The 19,923-nt window shown below is 40.1% G+C and overlaps 1 protein-coding gene across 2 annotated transcripts; it reads right to left on the bottom strand.

The window, feature by feature from the left end:
- Nucleotides 1-7,667: 7,667 nt before the first annotated feature.
- On the bottom strand, nt 7,668-18,335 carry LOC106567765 (nuclear FMR1 interacting protein 2-like). Of its 2 annotated transcripts, none has more exons than XM_014137473.3 (4): nt 18,007-18,335; nt 14,877-16,547; nt 13,426-13,458; nt 7,668-13,259 (listed from the first exon to the last, which is right to left on the bottom strand). In XM_014137473.3, the coding sequence occupies exons 2-4, from the start codon at nt 16,381-16,383 to the stop codon at nt 13,207-13,209; spliced, it is 1,593 nt and encodes a 530-aa protein (XP_013992948.3). In that variant the 5' UTR covers nt 16,384-16,547; nt 18,007-18,335; the 3' UTR covers nt 7,668-13,206. The 2 variants fall into 2 exon arrangements, with proteins under 2 accessions (XP_013992948.3, XP_045548287.2); XM_045692331.2 differs by having other exon boundaries at nt 18,134-18,335.
- Nucleotides 18,336-19,923: the final 1,588 nt, after the last annotated feature.

Raw genomic sequence — 19,923 nt, 5'->3', positions numbered from 1 at the left:
GTATCCAAATCACTTGATTGACGTATAAGATATGCAACTGGTTGTGGTACATCCACCGCCACATCTTCTTCAGAACTGTGGCCTATTTCCCCTTCAACGCTCTTCACCGCCTCCACATAGAAGATTTGCTGTACAGCCCTGATCATTGATAACTCAACCTCTTTCACCCTAACAGGGCACTCAGGAAATTCAGAAATATGATCCCCCACCACAGTTGCAACATTTTACATTGACTCTTAAATAACATATTCCTTCTGTCTGCAAACACTTGAGACATGGCCAAACTTTTTACACTTCTTGCATTCCATCATGTTTTGCATGAACGATCTTACGCCATATCTTATCTATCCCAACTTTACATAGGGTGGTAAATACTCATCAAACACCAATAATACAGATAAAAGATGCTCCTTTTTCCCATTCTCCAGACGGGTCAAGTGACGTGCATTAACTACTCCTGGAATTTTTTGCCTAAGATATTGATTATCAATGTCCAACGGGATGCCAGAGATATCACCTTTTACCGGTGCCCTGCTCTGAAAATCAAAGCTGTTCACTTCATGCGTAGATTATTCCGCAAGCCACAATGTACACTCCTTTTGCTCTTTAGATACAGACGATATCAACACCATACCAGTCTTGGATACCTTGACTGCATCCACTTTTCCCAACGCCGCCTTCACCATCCTCGTGACTTCAAAAGGGTTTCCCAAACAAACATCCTTATCCAAAAAACATACTCCAACAAACAACGATTCATCAGACTCATTTTCCACAACAATTTTAGCCCATTTTGTTCCATTGTTGAACTTCCCTGTTGTCCACTCGTCTTTCTTGCTAACTGTACTCGACGTGCTTTCAGCTTCAAATGACACTCCTGCTTCCGCCATCTCCCCTTCCGTGCACCTTCCCCAACTTCTCTCTCCCTGCGTATCACTTGGATGGGTCGGTCTTTCACAATTTTTTTATTTACCCCAGTGTATTAATGTGCGGGGCTGAGATGCAATCTCACGCTACGAAAGATGGTGGAAGTGGATGAACAGTTCGACTCAAGTAGAGCGTCGAGCAAAGTTGGTGAAGACCAATGTTCTGAATGGACATTAGTCTTCACTATAAACAGTAGTATCGAAAACTGTAAGAAAAAGGAAATTGTCTAAGATTGTAATGGAGGATACTTGTATGAATGATAATGAATCACTTATTGTTGGGATGCGTTTGAGTAAGGACGCATATGTGGGAGACCCCTGAGGTGTGGAAATGGTGAAGTATGCGCTGGGAAAAGTGGAGTCTGTCAGAGTGACCAGGAGTGGTCTTATTTTGATTTAATTGTATTTCTGCAGAACAGAGGAAGATTGCAGTGAGCCTCTTCTACACACCGTTATTCAATATACTCTGTCCGTCTGCACATACTTGAAAAATGGCCAAATCCTTTACAATTCTTACACTGCAATGGTTTGGGAACAAAAGCTCTTACAGCGTATCTTACATAACCAAGCTTCACATGCGTAGGTATTTGCTCTTTATCAAAAAAAAACAACAGGACTGACAGACTTTCTTATTTTTCTCCATTCACCCAGCGGGTCAGATGCTGGGCACCAATCACACCAGGAATTCTCTTCAGGGATTCAACCTGAACATCCGTCGTCACACCTGAGATTACTCCTTTGACTGGTGCTCTACTCCAAAGATCAAAACTTCTGTTGTCCGGATTCTTTGGTTATGTAAGATACGCTGTAAGAGCTTTCGTTCCCAAACCATTGCAGTGTAAGAATTGTAAAGGATTTGGCAAGTATGTGCAGACGGACAGAGTATATTGAAGAACGGTGTGTAGAAGGACGATGGTGTTGCAATTGTGGTGGGGATCATGATCCTGAGTTCCTGGAGTGCCCCGTAAGGGTGAAGGAGATTGAGGTGGCAAAAGATTGAGTGGTCAATCGAATCTCCTATGTGGAGGCGATTAAAAAATTGAGAGAAAAAAAGTGATGCTAGTGAAGATATGGTAGTGGACGCACCACAGCCTGTAGTAAATGTTTGCTGCCAGGCAAAATATACCCTGTGTGTTAAAAAGGTGGATTTTGTGGCATTCATTGCCACAGTTATAAACGATACGGCACAAGTTTCAAAGAAACTGGACATTATTGTGGCTGCAGCAGGAAGGTTTTTGGGACTTCAGGATTTTACATCTGAAGACTTGCAAGGGGTACTGGCACCAGAAGACCCGCCCTCCCAGGTTCCCCTTGAGCCTGTGTAGGGATTACATCTGTTTTATTTTTAAAAGAAAAGTTGTTTGATTTAGTTTAGTTTATTTAGAATTTCTTGGGGTAGTTTGGTAGTTGTTTTGGTATTTAGTTAAATTTGGGGGAATCCTGTTTCCATCCTGCACAGTAGGTGGTGGAATGCACATTAAATTGGGCAATCGCAAATATACCAAAGAAGAATGTCACGCTACCAATGGGATGACAATGTTCTATTTCCCACGAGGCTTGGTGGTTATCCCAGGGAGTGTTGTAAAGATTTTTTTGAAATGAGAGAGGAACTGTTGTCATTCGCAATGGATGTAAAAAACAGACTTGACTTTCTGTGTAATGAAAAGAAAATGTGCCTCCTTGCATATGTAACAGACACAGTATTTGGGGAAACTGAATGCGAGCATGCAGGGGAAATACAAAAAAATTTATTTGACTGTAATCCTGGCTCAGTTGACATGCCGTTATGTGAAATCGAACAGCTGATCGAGTGGTCATGTGACCGAATGCTGCAGACAACGCATTTCCGGGTCACTATGGAGGAGTTTTGGTTCCTGACTTTACTTGGCTCATCGCGCTGTAGCGACTCCTTGTGGCGGGCCGGGCGCCAGTAGGCTGACTTCAGTTGTCAGTTGAACAGTGTTTCATCAGACACATTGCTACAGCTAGCTTCTGGGTTAAGCAAGCGTGTGTTAAGAAGCGCGGTTTGGCGGGTCATATTTCACTCGACCTTCGCCACTCCCAGGCCCATTGGGGAGTTGCAACGATGAGGGGGTAAAAACTACAACAACTAGGTGAGTTGAGAATACAATTAGAAATACTGTTTGAATGTTTTGCAATTGACTGCCATAGCTATCTGACCCAATTAAAAAGTAAACATTGGCTGTTAATTACATGTATTTTATTTCACATGGTTGAGTTCGCGAGAATTTTCAGATATCAAAATGGGGTCGTAGGCCAAACATTTTTGGGAGCCCCTGTACTAAATGGAGTGTCTCGGATTTAAGTAAATGCTCTGAGATCTGGTTGTTAACATTGTAACCACTAGTGTGCTGACAAAGGATGCTAGCTAGCTAACTAACAAGTTACCTAGCTAGAGACAGTACCTGAGTTCAAAGGTTAGGTAACTAGCTAGCTGGCATGTTAATCCAAAAAAACTAGCTAAACAAATTGCATGAAAATTCTGTTATGTTGATGTTAGCTAGCTAGCTGGCAGCAAACGTTTAGCCAGCGAACGTGATCTACTTAGCTAGTTAACTATATCATGCCAAAGATTGTTATCTTGTGAACATTGTTTCTTTCACGCAGTCTTCTGTCTTCTTTAAAGATGAACTGAAATGCTAAACCAAAGCATGATATCATGTTCTCATATGTATTTAATAATATATCGTGAAATTAAACTTAAAACAAAAAGCTAAATATGAGACTTTTGTCAAACACCTCATAAGTACTTTGCGGCTGAACAACGGTTCAGCCGCAAAGTGGTAGGCCACACAAACTCACAGAACGGGACCGCCAAGTGCTGAAGCACGTAAACATCGTCTGTCCTAGGTTGCAACATTACCTACCGAGATCCAAACTGCCTCTGGAAGCAATGTCAGCAAAAGAACTGTTCATGAAATGGGTTTCCATGGCCAAGCAGCCACACACAAGCCTTAGCTCACCATACTCAATGCCAAGCGTCAACTGGAGTGGTGTAAAGCTCACCGACATTGGACTCTGGAGCGGTGAAAACGTGTTCTCTGAAGTGATGAATCACGCTTCACCATCTGGCAGTCCGAAGGACAAATCTGGCTTTGCCGGATGCCAGGAGAAGGCTATCTGCCCGAATACATAGTGCCAACTGTAAAGTTTGGTGGAGGAAGAATAATGTTCTGGGGCTGTTCAAAGGTGGGCCAAGTCCTGGGACAGAGCACCAATACATCACACCCAAAAGTGAGAAAATAACTATTCCCTTAAACGCAGATTTAACTCCCACAAAAGACCAGAACAAAGTTTTGAAAATAAGGTTGCATGGTGATACATAAAGGTTCAATATTATAAGCATTTGTAAGTGCATTTATAAATTGTTAATAACTGGAGGTAAATATTGGCTCACTACTTGGCAAACACTGACCAGTTATTGCACTATTTTGACCAATGAAATAACAATTTATTAATGGTTATACATTTACAAATAATTAAATAATCGTTAACAATTATAACCCTTTTATAAACCCCTTACAAATGGAACCTTATTGTGAACTGTGACAGTATTGGGTAGTTGTAGTGGGGACTAACATTGGAACTTTCTAAAAAGAATACTTTAAAGATGTTTTTAGCTCACATACTATATACTGAACAAAAATATAAATGCAACATCAACATATAAATGCATCAAAATTGGAAAATGTATGGTTGCCACACGTTTTCCGGCAGCCCTACATAGCAGGGCAACTTCCTGCAGACAGAAATCAACAACAATATTCTGAGACCTTTTGTCACTAAGTACAAAAAGGAGATCAGTAAAGAGTACATGTATAACACAATGGGTTAAACAAGCAAGTTGTGTCGGTATAAACACCTCATGACAGAGGAAGCAAAAAAATGAAAAACAGCTGAGACAGGTTCATTGGCAGTGAACAGGGAAGGATGGGAGAGGGAGAGCAAGGCGCAGCCAGAACTGCACAGGATATTATTAGAACCAAAGGTTTTCCCAAATCAAACTTCAGCACTAATATAAAATAACACGGCTATTACTGGAAAGTATTCATACAGTACATAGTTCATACACTATTGAAAAGAGATGTGTATACTGATTTATTCATACATTGCCTTATGCTTCTTAGATAAATATCAAGTCTACACTGAATTTTTGTTTTTAAAGCCATACTTGTTGGTTGGGGCTGTGAGCCTGGAAGAGGATTAATCAGATAAGAGATGTGTGAACCTTAACTAGCTACAAACATATGATACACATGCATAAATAAATAGTAGAACACCTAACTAAGGTTGACAGACGCATAGGAGAGGAAATGGATGAAACCAAGAGAGAAGAACAATATTGAACAAGTGGGTTGATGTTCTGGCTTCAGGAATGGAGGTTCAAATCCACTCTCTTCCTGTGCGTTACACTCCAGCTGGGCTTTGCAGATGGACGCCACTGAGCGAGGCAGATCAGTCAAAGTAGATCAGAAAACAATTTAGATCTGTTACTCAGCACCTGAGACCTGAGAGAAGCAGAAAGTCCAGACACACAGAAACAAAGACAGACACACAGCCATCAGCTTTACATAGCTTAATTCTAGCTAACAGCAAACCCAATCCCAAGAAGTACTGCTTGCCACAATATGAATAGCTATACTGCAGTGTTTCAGGACCACCAGGAGATGGGGGTGTTGTCAGGGTAACTGGGACAGCACTTTACCACTCATGATTATTTCCAGACATAGCAGAAAAACATGAATTTGTCTATCTAAAGTAGACTCAAATGTTTATGAATGGGTTACCTAATGTAGCCTCTGCTTTGGGTACTTGTTGTTCCTCATTTGCCCACAGTTTCCAGTGGTGTAAAGTACTTCAGTAAAAATACTTTAAAGTACTACTTAAGTTGTTTTTGGGGGGTCTCTGTGCTTTACTATTTATATTTTGGTTCCCTACATTCCTAAATAAAATAATGTACTTTTTACTCCATACATTTTCCCTAACACCCAAAAGTTACATTTTGAATGCTTAGCAGGACAGAAAAATGGTCCAATTCACACACTTATCAAGAGAGCATCCATGGTCATCTCTGCTGCTTCTGATCTGGCGGACCCACTAAACACAAATGCTTCGTTTGTAAATTATGTCTGACGGTTGGAATGGGCACATGCCTATCCGTAATTTGAAAAAACAAGAAAATGGTGCGGTCTGGTTTGCTTAATATAAGGAATTATTTATACTTTAACTTTTGATAAAGTATATTTTAGCAATTACATTTACTTTGATATTTAAGTATATTTAAAACCAAATACTTTTAGACTTTTATTCAATTAGTATTTTACTGGGTGCCTTTCACTAGAGCCATTTTCTATTAAGTTATCTTTACTTTTAATCAAGTATGACAATTGGGTACTTTTTCCACCACTGAGGGTTTCCGTGTTTTGTTCTCTACCTGTAGCATAGAAGGAACTGTGTTTAGAATTACAAACGCAACCTTTTTTGGTTTCCAGACCAATGTATACCCCTTTTCCATCTGGTTTCAACATTTGTTCATCCCAAAATACTGATATAAATGGAAGAATGGCGCCACAAATAAAACATGGTATTACTCAACTTTCAATGCTCACCAACATAGCCGTCTATAGCACATGGTCAGGTGCTGCAGCAACCTTCCATTTTCATAGCAATTCAGCGATGGAGTACCACAGTATGAGTCATAATACCCATAAAACCTAGCAGTCAAACAGGGAAATGGTTCCAATCATTTTCCCACCATTCATTTTTAGGAACTTAAAATGTGCTGTGTTTCATGTCGTTTTGATAACCGTGTAAATCTCTCTGGGACAAGGTGACTTATCAATATAGTCGTCTGTATTTATCCTCCCCCCCAAAAATGAAATGCTAACTAGCTGTGAATTTGGCTATTATTTAAAAAAAAAACACAAATGCCGTAATCTGGACGAGACTGCCGAATCGAGGCAAAGGTAAGAATCTCAGGATTAACTATGTGAGTTAAATGTAGTAATGAATAAATTGGCTACATTTCTTTAAATGGACAATTCTGTGAACTGTTTTGTGCAAGTTTTAAATCGACAATACCTGTTAGCAAAGGTGTCAGTTAGAGATGACGTGCAGGAGCTTGCAGGGATTTGTAGTCTTGCATGTCTACTTTGATGGTAATTTTAAAAGCATTTTAAAATCAGAGTAAATAGTGCCAAATATATTGGTAACTCACCTTGTCCGGGAGAGATTTATGGTTATTAAAACGTCACGCCAGGTAAGCCGATGAGAAACACAGCCCTTTATTTTAAGGGTTTCTAAAAAAAACCTTATGGTAAAAATGAATGGTGGAAAAACAATTGGAACCACCGCTAGGTTTTATGGGTATTATGACACCTCTACTGTGGGGCTCTATTGTCGATTCAGGCACAGGAGGTTGACGGCACCTTAATTGGTGAGGACAGGGTCATGGTAATGGCTGGAACGGAATAAATGGAATGGTATCGAACTCAAATACATGGTTTCCGGTCCAGACATTATTATGAGCCATCCTCCCCTCACCAGCCTCCTGTGGAATCAGGTGCACTTCAATTTTCCAAGTCTTGTCCCAGACCTACTGTGAAATCCTTTATTTCCATGCAATGAAATTTTAATTGAAAATGTTAGGGTAAGGGAGAACAAAACAACTGAAACCGGTAAGAATTTTTAAAGGAAATGTAACACTAATGGAAACTGAAATTGTGAACACTGAATTTCTTTAATTTATTACATTGGTTTGGAATTTAAGGGATATCATGCTTTAAAAATAAAAAAATACATTTAGGTACTCATAATGTGATGCATTTGTTAAACCATTTCAGATGTCACATTAACACTTAAATGTCAAATTATAAAACAAAATACACTTTCTGCTGTTGCCTCAAATTCTGAGGGGTCAATTTACTTGGAGCAGATTGATAACTCATCAACAGGCACAAGATATGACAGTGAGAACTGGTACAGAGATGGACTTGGCACCACACAGCTGTAATCTTCAGACACATATTCCGTATGACCGCAGTAGCACTGTGGAGCCCCAGAAATAAAACACTTCTTCCTTGTCGTTAAAATAGCGATGTGTGTGTCTACAAATATCTCAGGTGCCAAAGAGAGTAAACATGCGTGCGCACGCCCACTCCCCCCCCATATAAAAACATTTTAACAGCAGGCATGGACAGCAAAAAGTGGGAGACAGTGTTTTGTGCTCCATTTTCATCCTAAGTCCAGCATTTCCCATTACAGACAATCGATAACTGGAAGAAGCAGCACTTTTGGTATTTGTTATTTCTATTTATGTTTTTTGGAGGGGGGGGGGGGGGGGGCCCTAACAAATACAGACTCCCACAATGGCATTCAGCTGCTGTGGTCCCACCCAAACCTGACTGGCTGAGACAACAGGTGGCTTAGGCTTAAACCATCAAAGTCTTTCCAATCTAAGTGCATGGACCATACAGTAGCTGAATATCTGAGTTGTGTACTGTACCTTTGGCAAACTTGAAATAAGATGGTTGTCAAACAGTACATTACTCCCCTTTAACACGTGATGAACATCAGGGAGAAATTCTTATCAGGAACACTTTGTGTTCAGTGCTCACGTTGCCACCATTACTATGAGGAAATGCATTGAACATAAAATCATGTGTACTCTGATAAATAGCAAAACTAAGCAAGGAGTAGGCTTAACATTGTTTTCAGCCACAAGGATCTGAACATTGGGGCTTTATATAAAATTGAGAATTTAGCTTCAATATACAGTAACGAAAATGGTCTTTAGAAAAGTAGGTCTGTGTTATGATCAAATGAGACACCTTAGCCTAATTCTCCCCATTTTCCTTTAAAGCAAAGTAGTTTCGCTCTGGTTGTGCAACTACAAATAAATTAAGTGACAATTCAAAAATAAAACAGCTTATTAAACACGTGTTAGATCAATTGAAAAGTAAAAGTCAACGTTGCTCTACTTCAGACCATAACAACGGACTGACTAGAATATACCAGCAAGCAGTTTATTCAAAACGCAAGCCCACTGAACAATTATTTGCAGGTCATATGATTGAGAGCTGTGAAATTAATTCAAAACAGCTAAAATGCACATTGCTTTCAGCTTCTTCCATGTCAGTGAAAGGAAGCAACAAATGAAGCTGTAAGAAATGTTCAACAGCATTGCAAAATGTTTTAGAAAGAAATATTGGACAAAGAAAATGGCACATCATTTTAGTAACAATTTTCAATACACACAAAAAAAAAAAAAAACTTACAATTACTGTAAAAGCATACTTTTCACTCAGGCACCTGAACATGAGGTCTTGAAAAAAAAAAAAAAAATGGGACACTTGCATATAATTGGAAGAACTCACTTTCACACGCACACCAAACAGCTAGGCAAAGTGGCCGAACCAATCATTCGGAACGCAGAGGCCTGTGTGAGTATCCTTGAGGTGCTTGCACCTCCTAAGGGGGTTGAAAATACAGACACTCATCACTTTCATGCTTTTCTTTCATCACACAAAGCACACCAACTCACTCACTTGCCCAGCAGAGTGCTCATAAAACAATCTCCATTAAGAACCAGTTTTTGGTTTACAGGCTACAACACTATCGTTAAGTAATATAGCTATATGTTTTCTGAAATGCACATAAAAAAACAAAAATACCCATTTTGCTTAAGTGTTTGAAGACTTTTGCAATATTTCCCTGGAGATCACTGATCCCTCTTAAAAAAGGTCCAATGCAGCCATTACCTAAATATCAAATCATTTCTGGGAACAATTAGATACCTTAGTGTGATTCTTTTTGACTGTTTTAATTGGAGAAAAAAAAAGTATAAAAAAAAAAAATACAATAGCTTCTTAGCAAAGAACAATTTCTCAACAAAAGCATTGCTAGGACTGTCTGGGAGTGGCCTGAATGGGGAGGGGGAAAACTGAAAACTTGCCTAGATGTTACTAGCAGAGAGGTTTGGAACTCTTTCTTATTGGTCTATTAACTAATTTACCGCGTAGTGATGTCACCAGGCAGGCCAAAACTCTATCCCACCAACACAGGCTGAAATTTCTGGTCATTATCACAATATTATTACAACCTCAGTGTGGAAATATATAAAACACGGGAAATTACATTTGACTGCACAGGGCCTTTAAGAATCAAATTCAACATAAGGGGACATGTCTGAATCAAAACAATGAACAGATGAAGTACTTTGGACTGTTAGCACACTTCTACACACCCATGCAAGAGACTGCTCCCCCTGTTTTACAAAGAAGCATAGGGCTTCTTGTTCTTCCACTCAGGATCAAAAGTTTAAAAAAATGTTTTAACAAATTTAAAAAAAAGGAGGTTAGAGTTATGAAAAAGACAACTTGTTTTGGCTTTTTTACCTCATGCTATGATCTGGTGTTTCCTATTCCAATATTTAGGGAACCCAGTGAAGTTACATCAACTGTGCATAAACAATCAAAGCACAAAAACTCAACAGTTTTAGCCGCTAATGCCCACCATTGCAAACTGGGTTGTCCATCGCACAAAAATAATTACCGCTGCCAATCAAGTCAATAAGTGATATTTTTGCTATTGTGCAGCATTAGCAAAATAAGATACCGTGCTCTTGATTGAAGCTGAGCTAATCTGATAACACTTCAACACACAGCATACAATGGAAGCAAAACAAAAGGTCTTAATTACCACGTCCCAGAGGTCTATCCTCTGCTTAGAATTCCACAGTGAAGTAACTTAAGTGTGTGTGAGACACAGTTTTGTACACAACAGGGGTGTGTTTGACTTTCTTGTAGTTCCCTCTGTCTGGAAGAATAAGCCAAGAGGTCACCAGGAACCCCAAGAGAGGGCTGGACTAGGAATCTCTGGCATAGATTCCTGCCTTTGCATATAACCTGGACTGGGATTCAGCAGTGGGTACACTCAGAAATGCTTCAGCCCATGAATGATGAGGTGAAAAAAACATTTAAATAAATCAAGGACAGTAAGATGTCACACTGTCCTATAACAGGTGGAAACCGGTGGAAATCAGTGTGCTTATTAAAGTGAAATTTCCTGAACAGAGAACTTAAAGGTTCGAAGCCTACATAACATCTATGACAGCTGATTGCAAGCCATGTCAGTGTTTTCTGCAAGCTAAATGTTTTGGTATTTTAATCACAGCTCTGTAGTTCATTATTAAATATCACTCCAATTCATATTTGAGCACAATACGAGGATCTTGTTCTGAACCATTTGGCAGAAAACAAAATTATCCAACTTTGTCATGGCTTTACCAATACTACCTGAGTGACATTTTGTATTTCGGTATTTATTCATTTGTCTTACAAAGAACAACAGTCCAAAGCCATTCTTAAAAGAAGTTAGTATTTCATGTCATTTTATATATATATATATATAGTATGTGTATCTGTAGTAATTAAAATATATTTAAAAAAAAAAAAAGTGTTACATAAAGTGCTATTAATCCACACAATAAACAAATCACTTATGCTAGAGAAAATAAACTAAGACACTTCCTCCCTTAGCTCAAAAAAAAGAAGAGAAAGATGGTAGTTCCAATGACATTGTGGCTGTCCACTCATTGTATTACCAAATGTGGCCTGCCTTGCCATGTATAGGCCTCGACACAACCACTTTGATCAAAGACACTGACTGGATGATACTCTATTATGAAACGTCATCACCACATCTCTACAAACAGTATAACAAAGAGTGGCTGGTCTGCGACATGAAATAATTAGTATTGCGATGGTTGTCATCTTTTCTTGGTTATATTAAACTGCGACTTCTCACGTCTCATCCACACCAATACTTTGTGCAAGAAATACATTGTCATAACTAGAGAGAGATTAAAAGACCAAATGCTGAAAAAGCACAAAGTATCCTAGGCTGAATAAGTTGGCTAGCAAATAAAAAGCAAATTGTTTGAGCAAGAAAATAAGGAAATGAGCCATTTCTCCATGTAGTATCAGCAGATATAACCTAGGTAGGTCTAATGAATTACTGACATCTTGAGCCTCTTACGGATCAAATACACCAAAACAATTTTTTTTAAAGAAATCACATACATAGCCCTTGTGCCACAATAAGTCACTTCTCATCTTTCAGAAAACTCCCACAATAAGGTGAATAGCTCAAGAGAAGCTACAAATTAAGGAATAGCCTACATCCATCTTCATTTGAAATTAATTAAATATGTGGACTGACAACTGCAAGGGCTTAAGAAGAGTCAAAATAATAAACAAAAGCAAAACTCAGATGAAGACAATTACATAATTAAACTTTTTTCAACTGATTAGCATGCCTACCAAAAAGTGAGAACCGAACCACAAGATTATGACCCGTCTTTAGAGAAGTGTCCAATTAGAATGAAACTATCTGTGCTCTGGAAGTTTGTTCCTACTGTAGATCACATCTGAAATCGCTAAACCATACCAAACAAAATAGGTATCAAGAGACACCCAGCAGTCAGTTCTTTGCTGGGCATAGTTATTTCACTAAAGTAATTAAGACAAATGCTTTCCCTCAAATATATTTATCATTTAACCTGCAGCCTAACAGTCTTCTCGTAATCTTTCAATTTCAAGGCATTCTTATCTGAGCTTATAGTTCATTTTATTTCAAAATGAATTCAAATTTGCACATATACTGATGTGTATGTATAAATCATAGCACAGATCTACATATATTGGAATAATTTGAATGCATGAGGACATAAAATGATTGAGGCATCTTACTGTCAGACCGATACTCGCCATATAGTTCAATGGGCAACAGGATAAAGGCTTGGGAGGTGCAGTTTGGGCCTTCATCTTATTTCTCCTCAACACCCAGAGGAAGGCGCTATGAGACCAATGTCTAACACAGCAGAAAGTGTCACAAGTGTCCGTTCACATGGGAGACTGAGGCACCCAATATCTCTTTCAAGTGTTTGCGTCTTTGTGTAGTCAAGAGCATCAGCGGAAGCTTCTGCGCTCAACTTAATTCCAATACTTGGATTTGTATGTCCTCACATTACCCCTCCCCTTGTCTTCCTCTGCAGCGATGCCCCCCACCCCCCAGCAAAAAATGTGTCCCCATTATCCCATTCTATATTCCAATGAAAGTCTGTCACAGGACACTCATCCGTCAGTCCCAATATCACAGTTGTCTCGATTTTGTTTTTCCAAAGGGATTATAACCACCAAAAAAGATAACTGCAGCACCCAGGTAGGGAGAAGGTTAGTGTTGACAGACAATCACTACCTCACTGATCAGGTCCATCCTTGGTCTTGTCATAGAAGACAACTCTTTTTGGATCTGGAGGAAGGAAAGGACAGAAATGTTTCAGTGTGTAGGCCCTGTGGAACTTAGTTAGCAATTCATAATGTATGTTATTCAAACTTCAGCTGTATACCTTTTGAACATCAAATAGAAAACCCAATTTCACAACTTTGAAAACACTATACAGAAGAGAGACCTTTACCTTGTTTTTGCAAATTGAAAACGTATTCCATTTCTGTATAGAAAAAAAACAAAGATCAATTAATACCTCCAAGTGCATAATACATTTTATTATTAGACACACAATTATGTGATGCTAAAGGATTAAAAGCTTTTGGTGCAAGTGAAATAGTAGGTTAAAGCTACCAATGTGTAATAACCAGTGCTCGACTTGGGCCAGAGCTGTCTGGAGTGCTGTACCGGCACCTCCAATTTTTTGAGAACTGCGTACCGGCTCCTCTATGAAACAAAGTTGCCTATCGCTGGCCCGGATTCACACACAGCGTCAAAAAAAGGTTGATCAAAGCGGAATGAAGGTGGGACATGCATGGAATAGCAATGGAGAGTGGGCATTCATTTCCTGATTCCACTTTGTTCAGGTTTATTTGCCACTAGTCTGTGAATCCGGTGTATGTGTGCCAGTAGACAATGCGCAGATTGAGAATGCGCAGGATGCGCTGGTCCAAGTTGTCAAATAAGGGAAAGTCATGGAATTTTAATATTGCATTTTCCTAAATACAGTACATTATCAATCTATCAGCCATAATCAGAATTAGGCCTAACCTTCAGCGTGTCTCTGTGTGTGCTGTGCATCATTTGCATGTGTGCCAGTGGGCCGTTGCCCGAGGAGGTAGCCTATAAAATAATGATAGACTAACTATATAGCCAATTCAAAACATAACTAGTCATACTACAAGCTCTCTCGCTACTTAACCATTTAGCTATAAGCATTAATGTTGTAATGCCTTTCCACCAGCACTATTGCGAAATAAATCTGACACCATTATTGGAAAGCTGGGATTCCTCTATTAAAACAGTAGGCTAGCCATGCAATTCCGACGGTAAAAATATTCCAATAGCCTAATCGACAAACAACTTCTATGCTGTGCATAGATATTTTAACCTTATAAGGTTATAGATAAACATGTCTTAGTTAGCTAACTTGCTTTGAAGTAGCCTAACTTATCAATGTTATTTCTGATTCACTGAATGAGGGAATAACTGAATAAATACAAAAGTATTTGGTTGTAATATTCTATATCAAGGGTGGCCAACCATCCTATAGGAGAGCTACTGGGTGTGCAGGCTTTTGTTCAAGCCCCGCTCTAAAACACCACATTGTAGCCTAAACATCAGCTGCTCATATAGAAAACAGACCAGCAGCCTTCGTGTCAATACCACATTTGCGAAGAGTTTTTCATGTAGGAGACACCACTAATTATTGGTCATAGAAATTTTGTTAGAAGTCATGAAATTCCATCAGTCAAAATGTGTATGAACCCTTAGCAGTGAATAATCAGATCTAGCTATAGCATAATGTACATTTGTGAACATGGTCTAATGGGCCTGCACCTCTTTCATCCCAAGTCAAGCACTGGTACTACCATGTGTTATGCGTTTATAGAAATGACACAGCAGAGCAAGAGGACTTACCTTTAGTGTGATAAGTAACAGCAGCTTTCAGATCAAACAACCCCCAGCTACCTCTGTCCAGGCTCTTAGAGTGGGCCTGCTCTTTAGACGGACCCAACACCAGGTTGGTCAGGGGGGCCTGTGCAGGCTCATCACTAATGTCTTTACCAGAGGCCAACACAACTGCACCTAGACCCTTTGCCTCGCCCTTTGTCTCATCCGGTCCAGACAGCTGAGCCTTTGCCCCATCCTCACCCTTCATTGTAGCAGGGGGGCAAGCTGAGGCACTAGTCCTTTTCTCTGAGTCTTGAGCCAAAGTGAGACGCAAAGGCTCTGGGATTGATAGGCTAGCATCAAGGCCTGGCTCAGCTGCAACAGCAGGGCATGGCTCCCCTTGAAATGTGACCACCGTAGCCTTTCCCTCCATAGCAGCCACCGGCCCGCTTCCTCCTTCTGGCCCCACATTTGGCTCATTGATGAAGGACAGCCCCCACTGATTCTGGAAGATGTCCCCCAAGGCTTTCTGATTTGTCTGAGCAGCCGGGGTGTCCACTTGGCGAGCACTCGGGAGCACAGGTTGCATATTTAAAGGGTTTAGGGGGTAAATGAAAAGAGTACACTTTCTCAGATCTGCTGTAAGGTTGGTTGAAGAACTACAGTCATTGTCCAAAAAGGATGCTACATTCTCCCCGCATGGAAGAGAGGGGGCTGGTGGAATACTACTAGCAGCAGGAGTGAAGAAGGTACCGACAGAGGGATAACCATTTCCATCTCCAGAAACAGAACCATTAGTAACGCTAGCTGAGGTGATGGTTTTCATAGCAGACATGGGGACCTGTGATAATCTACCAGGCACCTGAGGAGGATGTACCTCTCCTCCAGCTTGGGCTGCTTTGTTGAGGTTCTCCTTAACTTTACTTGCATAACTGATCTTGGGCACTATTTTAGCACTACTGTTGTCCACAGGAAATACTGGAGGGGGCTTGAATAAAGTCCAAGAGTCCTCTTTTGAAGAGGTTGAGAGCTTGGCTTTGGGCCTATCCTCAAACTTTTTACCAAGGGCAACTGCAGCAGTTTTACTGTCTGAGTTTTTCCTCTGCAACTCATCTATAGCCACTTCTGGGGCCACCATCTGCCTGACTGCTGTCTGGGCATCTGCTTTATGAACAAGTCTCGAGTTCACCGCTTTCTCCATTGGTTCAAGTCCAGAAGCCTCTGGCTCCTGTGTAGCATTACCCTGCTGCATGGCTCGCTCCTTTTCGCTTGTCACATGCTCTGTGTTCTTGATGCTGTTACGTCTGGCCTTGCGTTTCTTAGGAGTAGTATATCCACTTTCTGAGCCACTGCCATCGTTGTCAGGGGGTGACTTGATGGAGTAACCATTGGTAATATGAGCAGAGTTTACCACCCCATTCAGAAGCAATGCAGACTCCTTGTCCAACAGCTTTCCCTCATAGTCATTAGCGAAATCCAAGTCCTTGTCACTGTCCATCTTCTTCTTGTGATCAACACCTTCTTTGCTGTCCATTTTTGAAAGAGTGGTATAAACCTTTCGTGTTGAGTTCTGTTTTACATTAGTGTTTATCAAATGTCTGTTACCATTGCTGTTGGTGGGTCGAGGGATACAAAAAAAATAATTTGCAGACAGTATCTTCTCCCCCTCCACGTCACTGGTGTTTATTTTCCCATTGCCTGTAAACGGAAACAAAAGAAAATTGCACTGCCAGTGATACAATAACATGTGAACACACACACACAAACATAAGTCCAAGGAAATTCCATAATTCCCTACCACCTCTCTATATCAAGAGGGACTAACAGCCCTAATCTGTTTACAAGACCTATGCAACCTCGAAGCTCCTTTTGCAGGAAACATGGTGAGGCCTTTATAAGACATGCTGTATCATGGCAATTTAGACTGAATAGGTCAGCTGGTAGCAAGCAACCATGCCAGTGCCCAGATCAGATTCCCTTGAACATAATAGTCCCATAGCCTACTTGTTAACAGATACCATACTTAAATCACTTCAGAAAAACGTGTGCTGTATGTAGAAATAGCCATTACCTACACTCCTATAACTTTTGGTAACCGGAAGGTGGTTGTCAGTGTGACTGAGCCTGACTTTAGCGAATTCAACAGTACTTACCACACTAGCGTCTAAAGACAAAGCTTTCAACTAAATTAATGATTTGCCATCTTGCTCCTAAGAGATATGTATACAATATGAGTTAACAAATAACATCTTATGTAATGTTATAGAATAACAAATTGTGTTAAGCGTTTTATTTTCCTTATCTGAACTGAAGAGAGGGTTCAAAGTATGCACAATTTTGTTTGCATGCATACCATCAAGTCTAAACTAGTCTAAAGAAACTGGTGACGCTACAATTACATTTCAAATCATGTAGCTAAAAACATCAGTAAGCAATTGTTTCAGAATTGTTTATTAAAAATCTAAATCCTATGCATCAATCAGCTAACTGAAAAGACAATTCTAACTGTTAACACTCCTCAGGTCATCTACCCAGGCTAACATGTTTGCGTGGCTTCATGGCTAGTTAGTTAGACGCAACAGGCCCGACCAAGCCGCAGCTGCGTAAGTGTAAAATGTCTGGCACTAGCTCCAGTAGTTATTTAATCACTGGAAAGTCTCAAAATTAAGTTAGGTAACTAGTCATCTTGCTTTTGTAGCCCTGACTGCAGCCAAGTGGTAATTTGTAAACAAAATAACATTGAAACTTATTTTATATACTCTCTCGTTATTAGGATTAGCCAGCTAGCTCGTTAGCTTCCCCGCTTGCATTTTCTAACATGGCCGACAGGAAATGGCAATTCAGAACATTCCAGTGGAGCCGGCTTGTTTTTGTTAACAAAATATTTCACGGAATTCATACCAAATTAGCCCTTACTTTGTGGGATAAACTCAACGTATTCACGTCACAAAATAATTGAACTACAAAATGACTAATTAGTCAAACAGGGGAATTGTCAGAGTACCATAAATGTAGAAATGGGTGGTAAAACCGGCGCACAAGGTCAATCCCCTCTGTCAAACCACCAGCGACAGCTGTCACGCGACGTTTAACTATCCCTAAACTAGCCATACTCAACTCTAGTCACAGCTAGCTAATAAGTTAAATTGATATTTACCAGCTCGCTACCATCCTGCTATGACTGTCCTGCGAGCTAGCACGCTACATTGACGTCGGTAATAATGTGGCTATCTAGCTAGTTAAGTAATTTGTATTAGCTGGCTAACTTTTCCGGATGGCCCAACCTGTTTTCTTCGTCTGCGTTTCCTGGTACTGGAAGTAGATCTGATCATTTTTTAGAGATGATTTGTATTGAATATGATTTCTTTCTTCTCCATAGTGGTGATATCGTCTATCTTGTGCCCGATCTTTGGGCTGTTCCTCCATTGAAGTGTTATAGAATATCCGAGTCCTTCTACCAGTGTGCGCCGTAGCTCACTGGGCAAGTGAAAGCAGAAACAGGGACCATCTCAATTGTATCGCCTCGCGTCCTTTCTCCTCGTCTCCTTCTCAAAACCCATTGGAGGAGAAGACCAGAGGGGCGGTACCTCTGGCTTTCTCATACAATGGGTTTTGAGAAGGAGAGAGGACGCGAGAAGAATTCAAATTAAGATCTTCCCACGGTCTACTGTCCAATCAACGCGACTGACAAACGGAAGCTATTCCAGGCCTCTGTAAACGTCAGCAGTATGTCTAAAAAGTATCAAAGTCTACTATTTTTGGTGGTTCCCCACCATCATTGCAAACAAAGGTAGTGTAAATACATACATATACAGGTTGAACAAAATAAAAGTTTATGCGAGATTATATAGAATTCAAACAAATGTGAAATGCCACAAGTGGTCTTCACGACCTTTGAGATCTGCTGAGACCATAGAGATAGATAGAGGACTCATCTTTGTATCTGGGCTATTATGGCATCTATGACAGCATGGGCAGCGCCATTGAGGCTATATTCATTATGATTTACCCGCCAGCCACCTGCAGTGCTGGTGTACTCAACCAAAACCTGCATGTCATTCATTTATTTATTGTGGCCACTAGATGGTGGTGATATAGCTAAAATCCATTTACAAACCAAAGGCATTCAAATTCGAAGAAGACAATGCTCTGACAATTGGCTGATAGCTCCCTACAACTGAAATATCCAAGATGTCCGATTCATGGACTGTCTATCTATCCGAGTTGCATCCGGATTATACAGACCAATTTCACATGCACACTAGCACTCAGTGAAAGCAGGGAGCAGTGCAAGCAGCAATGACATCACACTGGCGTACCGGACACCCCAGCAGTCTCCGCAAATTAATTGTTTTGAAGGCTACGACGGTGCCGGTGCATTGAGTGGAGTTTACTCAGGTGTTCAAAAGCGCATTTCAGACCGAGAGCCTAATGCTTCTTAGGTAGTTCTTTATGAGTTTTAGCTTAGAAAACGATCTCTCCACAGAAGCGACAGTTATAGGGATGGTAAAAACAGTTTGATTGCCGTAGCAACATCAGGGAAACTGGACAAAAGGGAGTTGTGCATATATATATATATATATATATATATATATATATATATTATATATATATATATAACAATAGGCAATGTTTGAATTTCCAACTTTAATTACTGAACAAGTAATGTATTTATTGCCACCAGCTAGAAGTCTCAAACTGATAGCATTGGAACACCGTGTATAGCTTCTTGAAATGTTAGGCTTAACATGAGAAAATGACAACCAAATACACCTACCAATAAACATTTATCCATTAGCCAAAGCAAAGCTATACATGCCCTGGCTTCACAGAGAGCCTATAATTGATTCAATAGGTATGCAGCCGCATAGACATGTCGCAATTTCAGCACCATGCACAGCGATCGGTGGTTTATTCTTTGTGAGTGGCAGTCTGGCTGACAAATTCTATTACATTTTTTTAAAGAGCGGGAGGGGTGAACTTCAACCTTGCGGGGTCCAGAAAAACGTAATCCACAATAATGACGACAGAAATGTTTTATCTGACTTTTCTATGTGGCCGTCTATGGAAATTG

The sequence above is a fragment of the Salmo salar genome, chromosome 13 (assembly GCF_965601325.2).
Source record: "Salmo salar chromosome 13, fSalSal1, whole genome shotgun sequence".
Lineage (NCBI taxonomy): Eukaryota > Metazoa > Chordata > Actinopteri > Salmoniformes > Salmonidae > Salmo > Salmo salar.
This window is presented reverse-complemented; position numbering and strand designations above follow the sequence as displayed.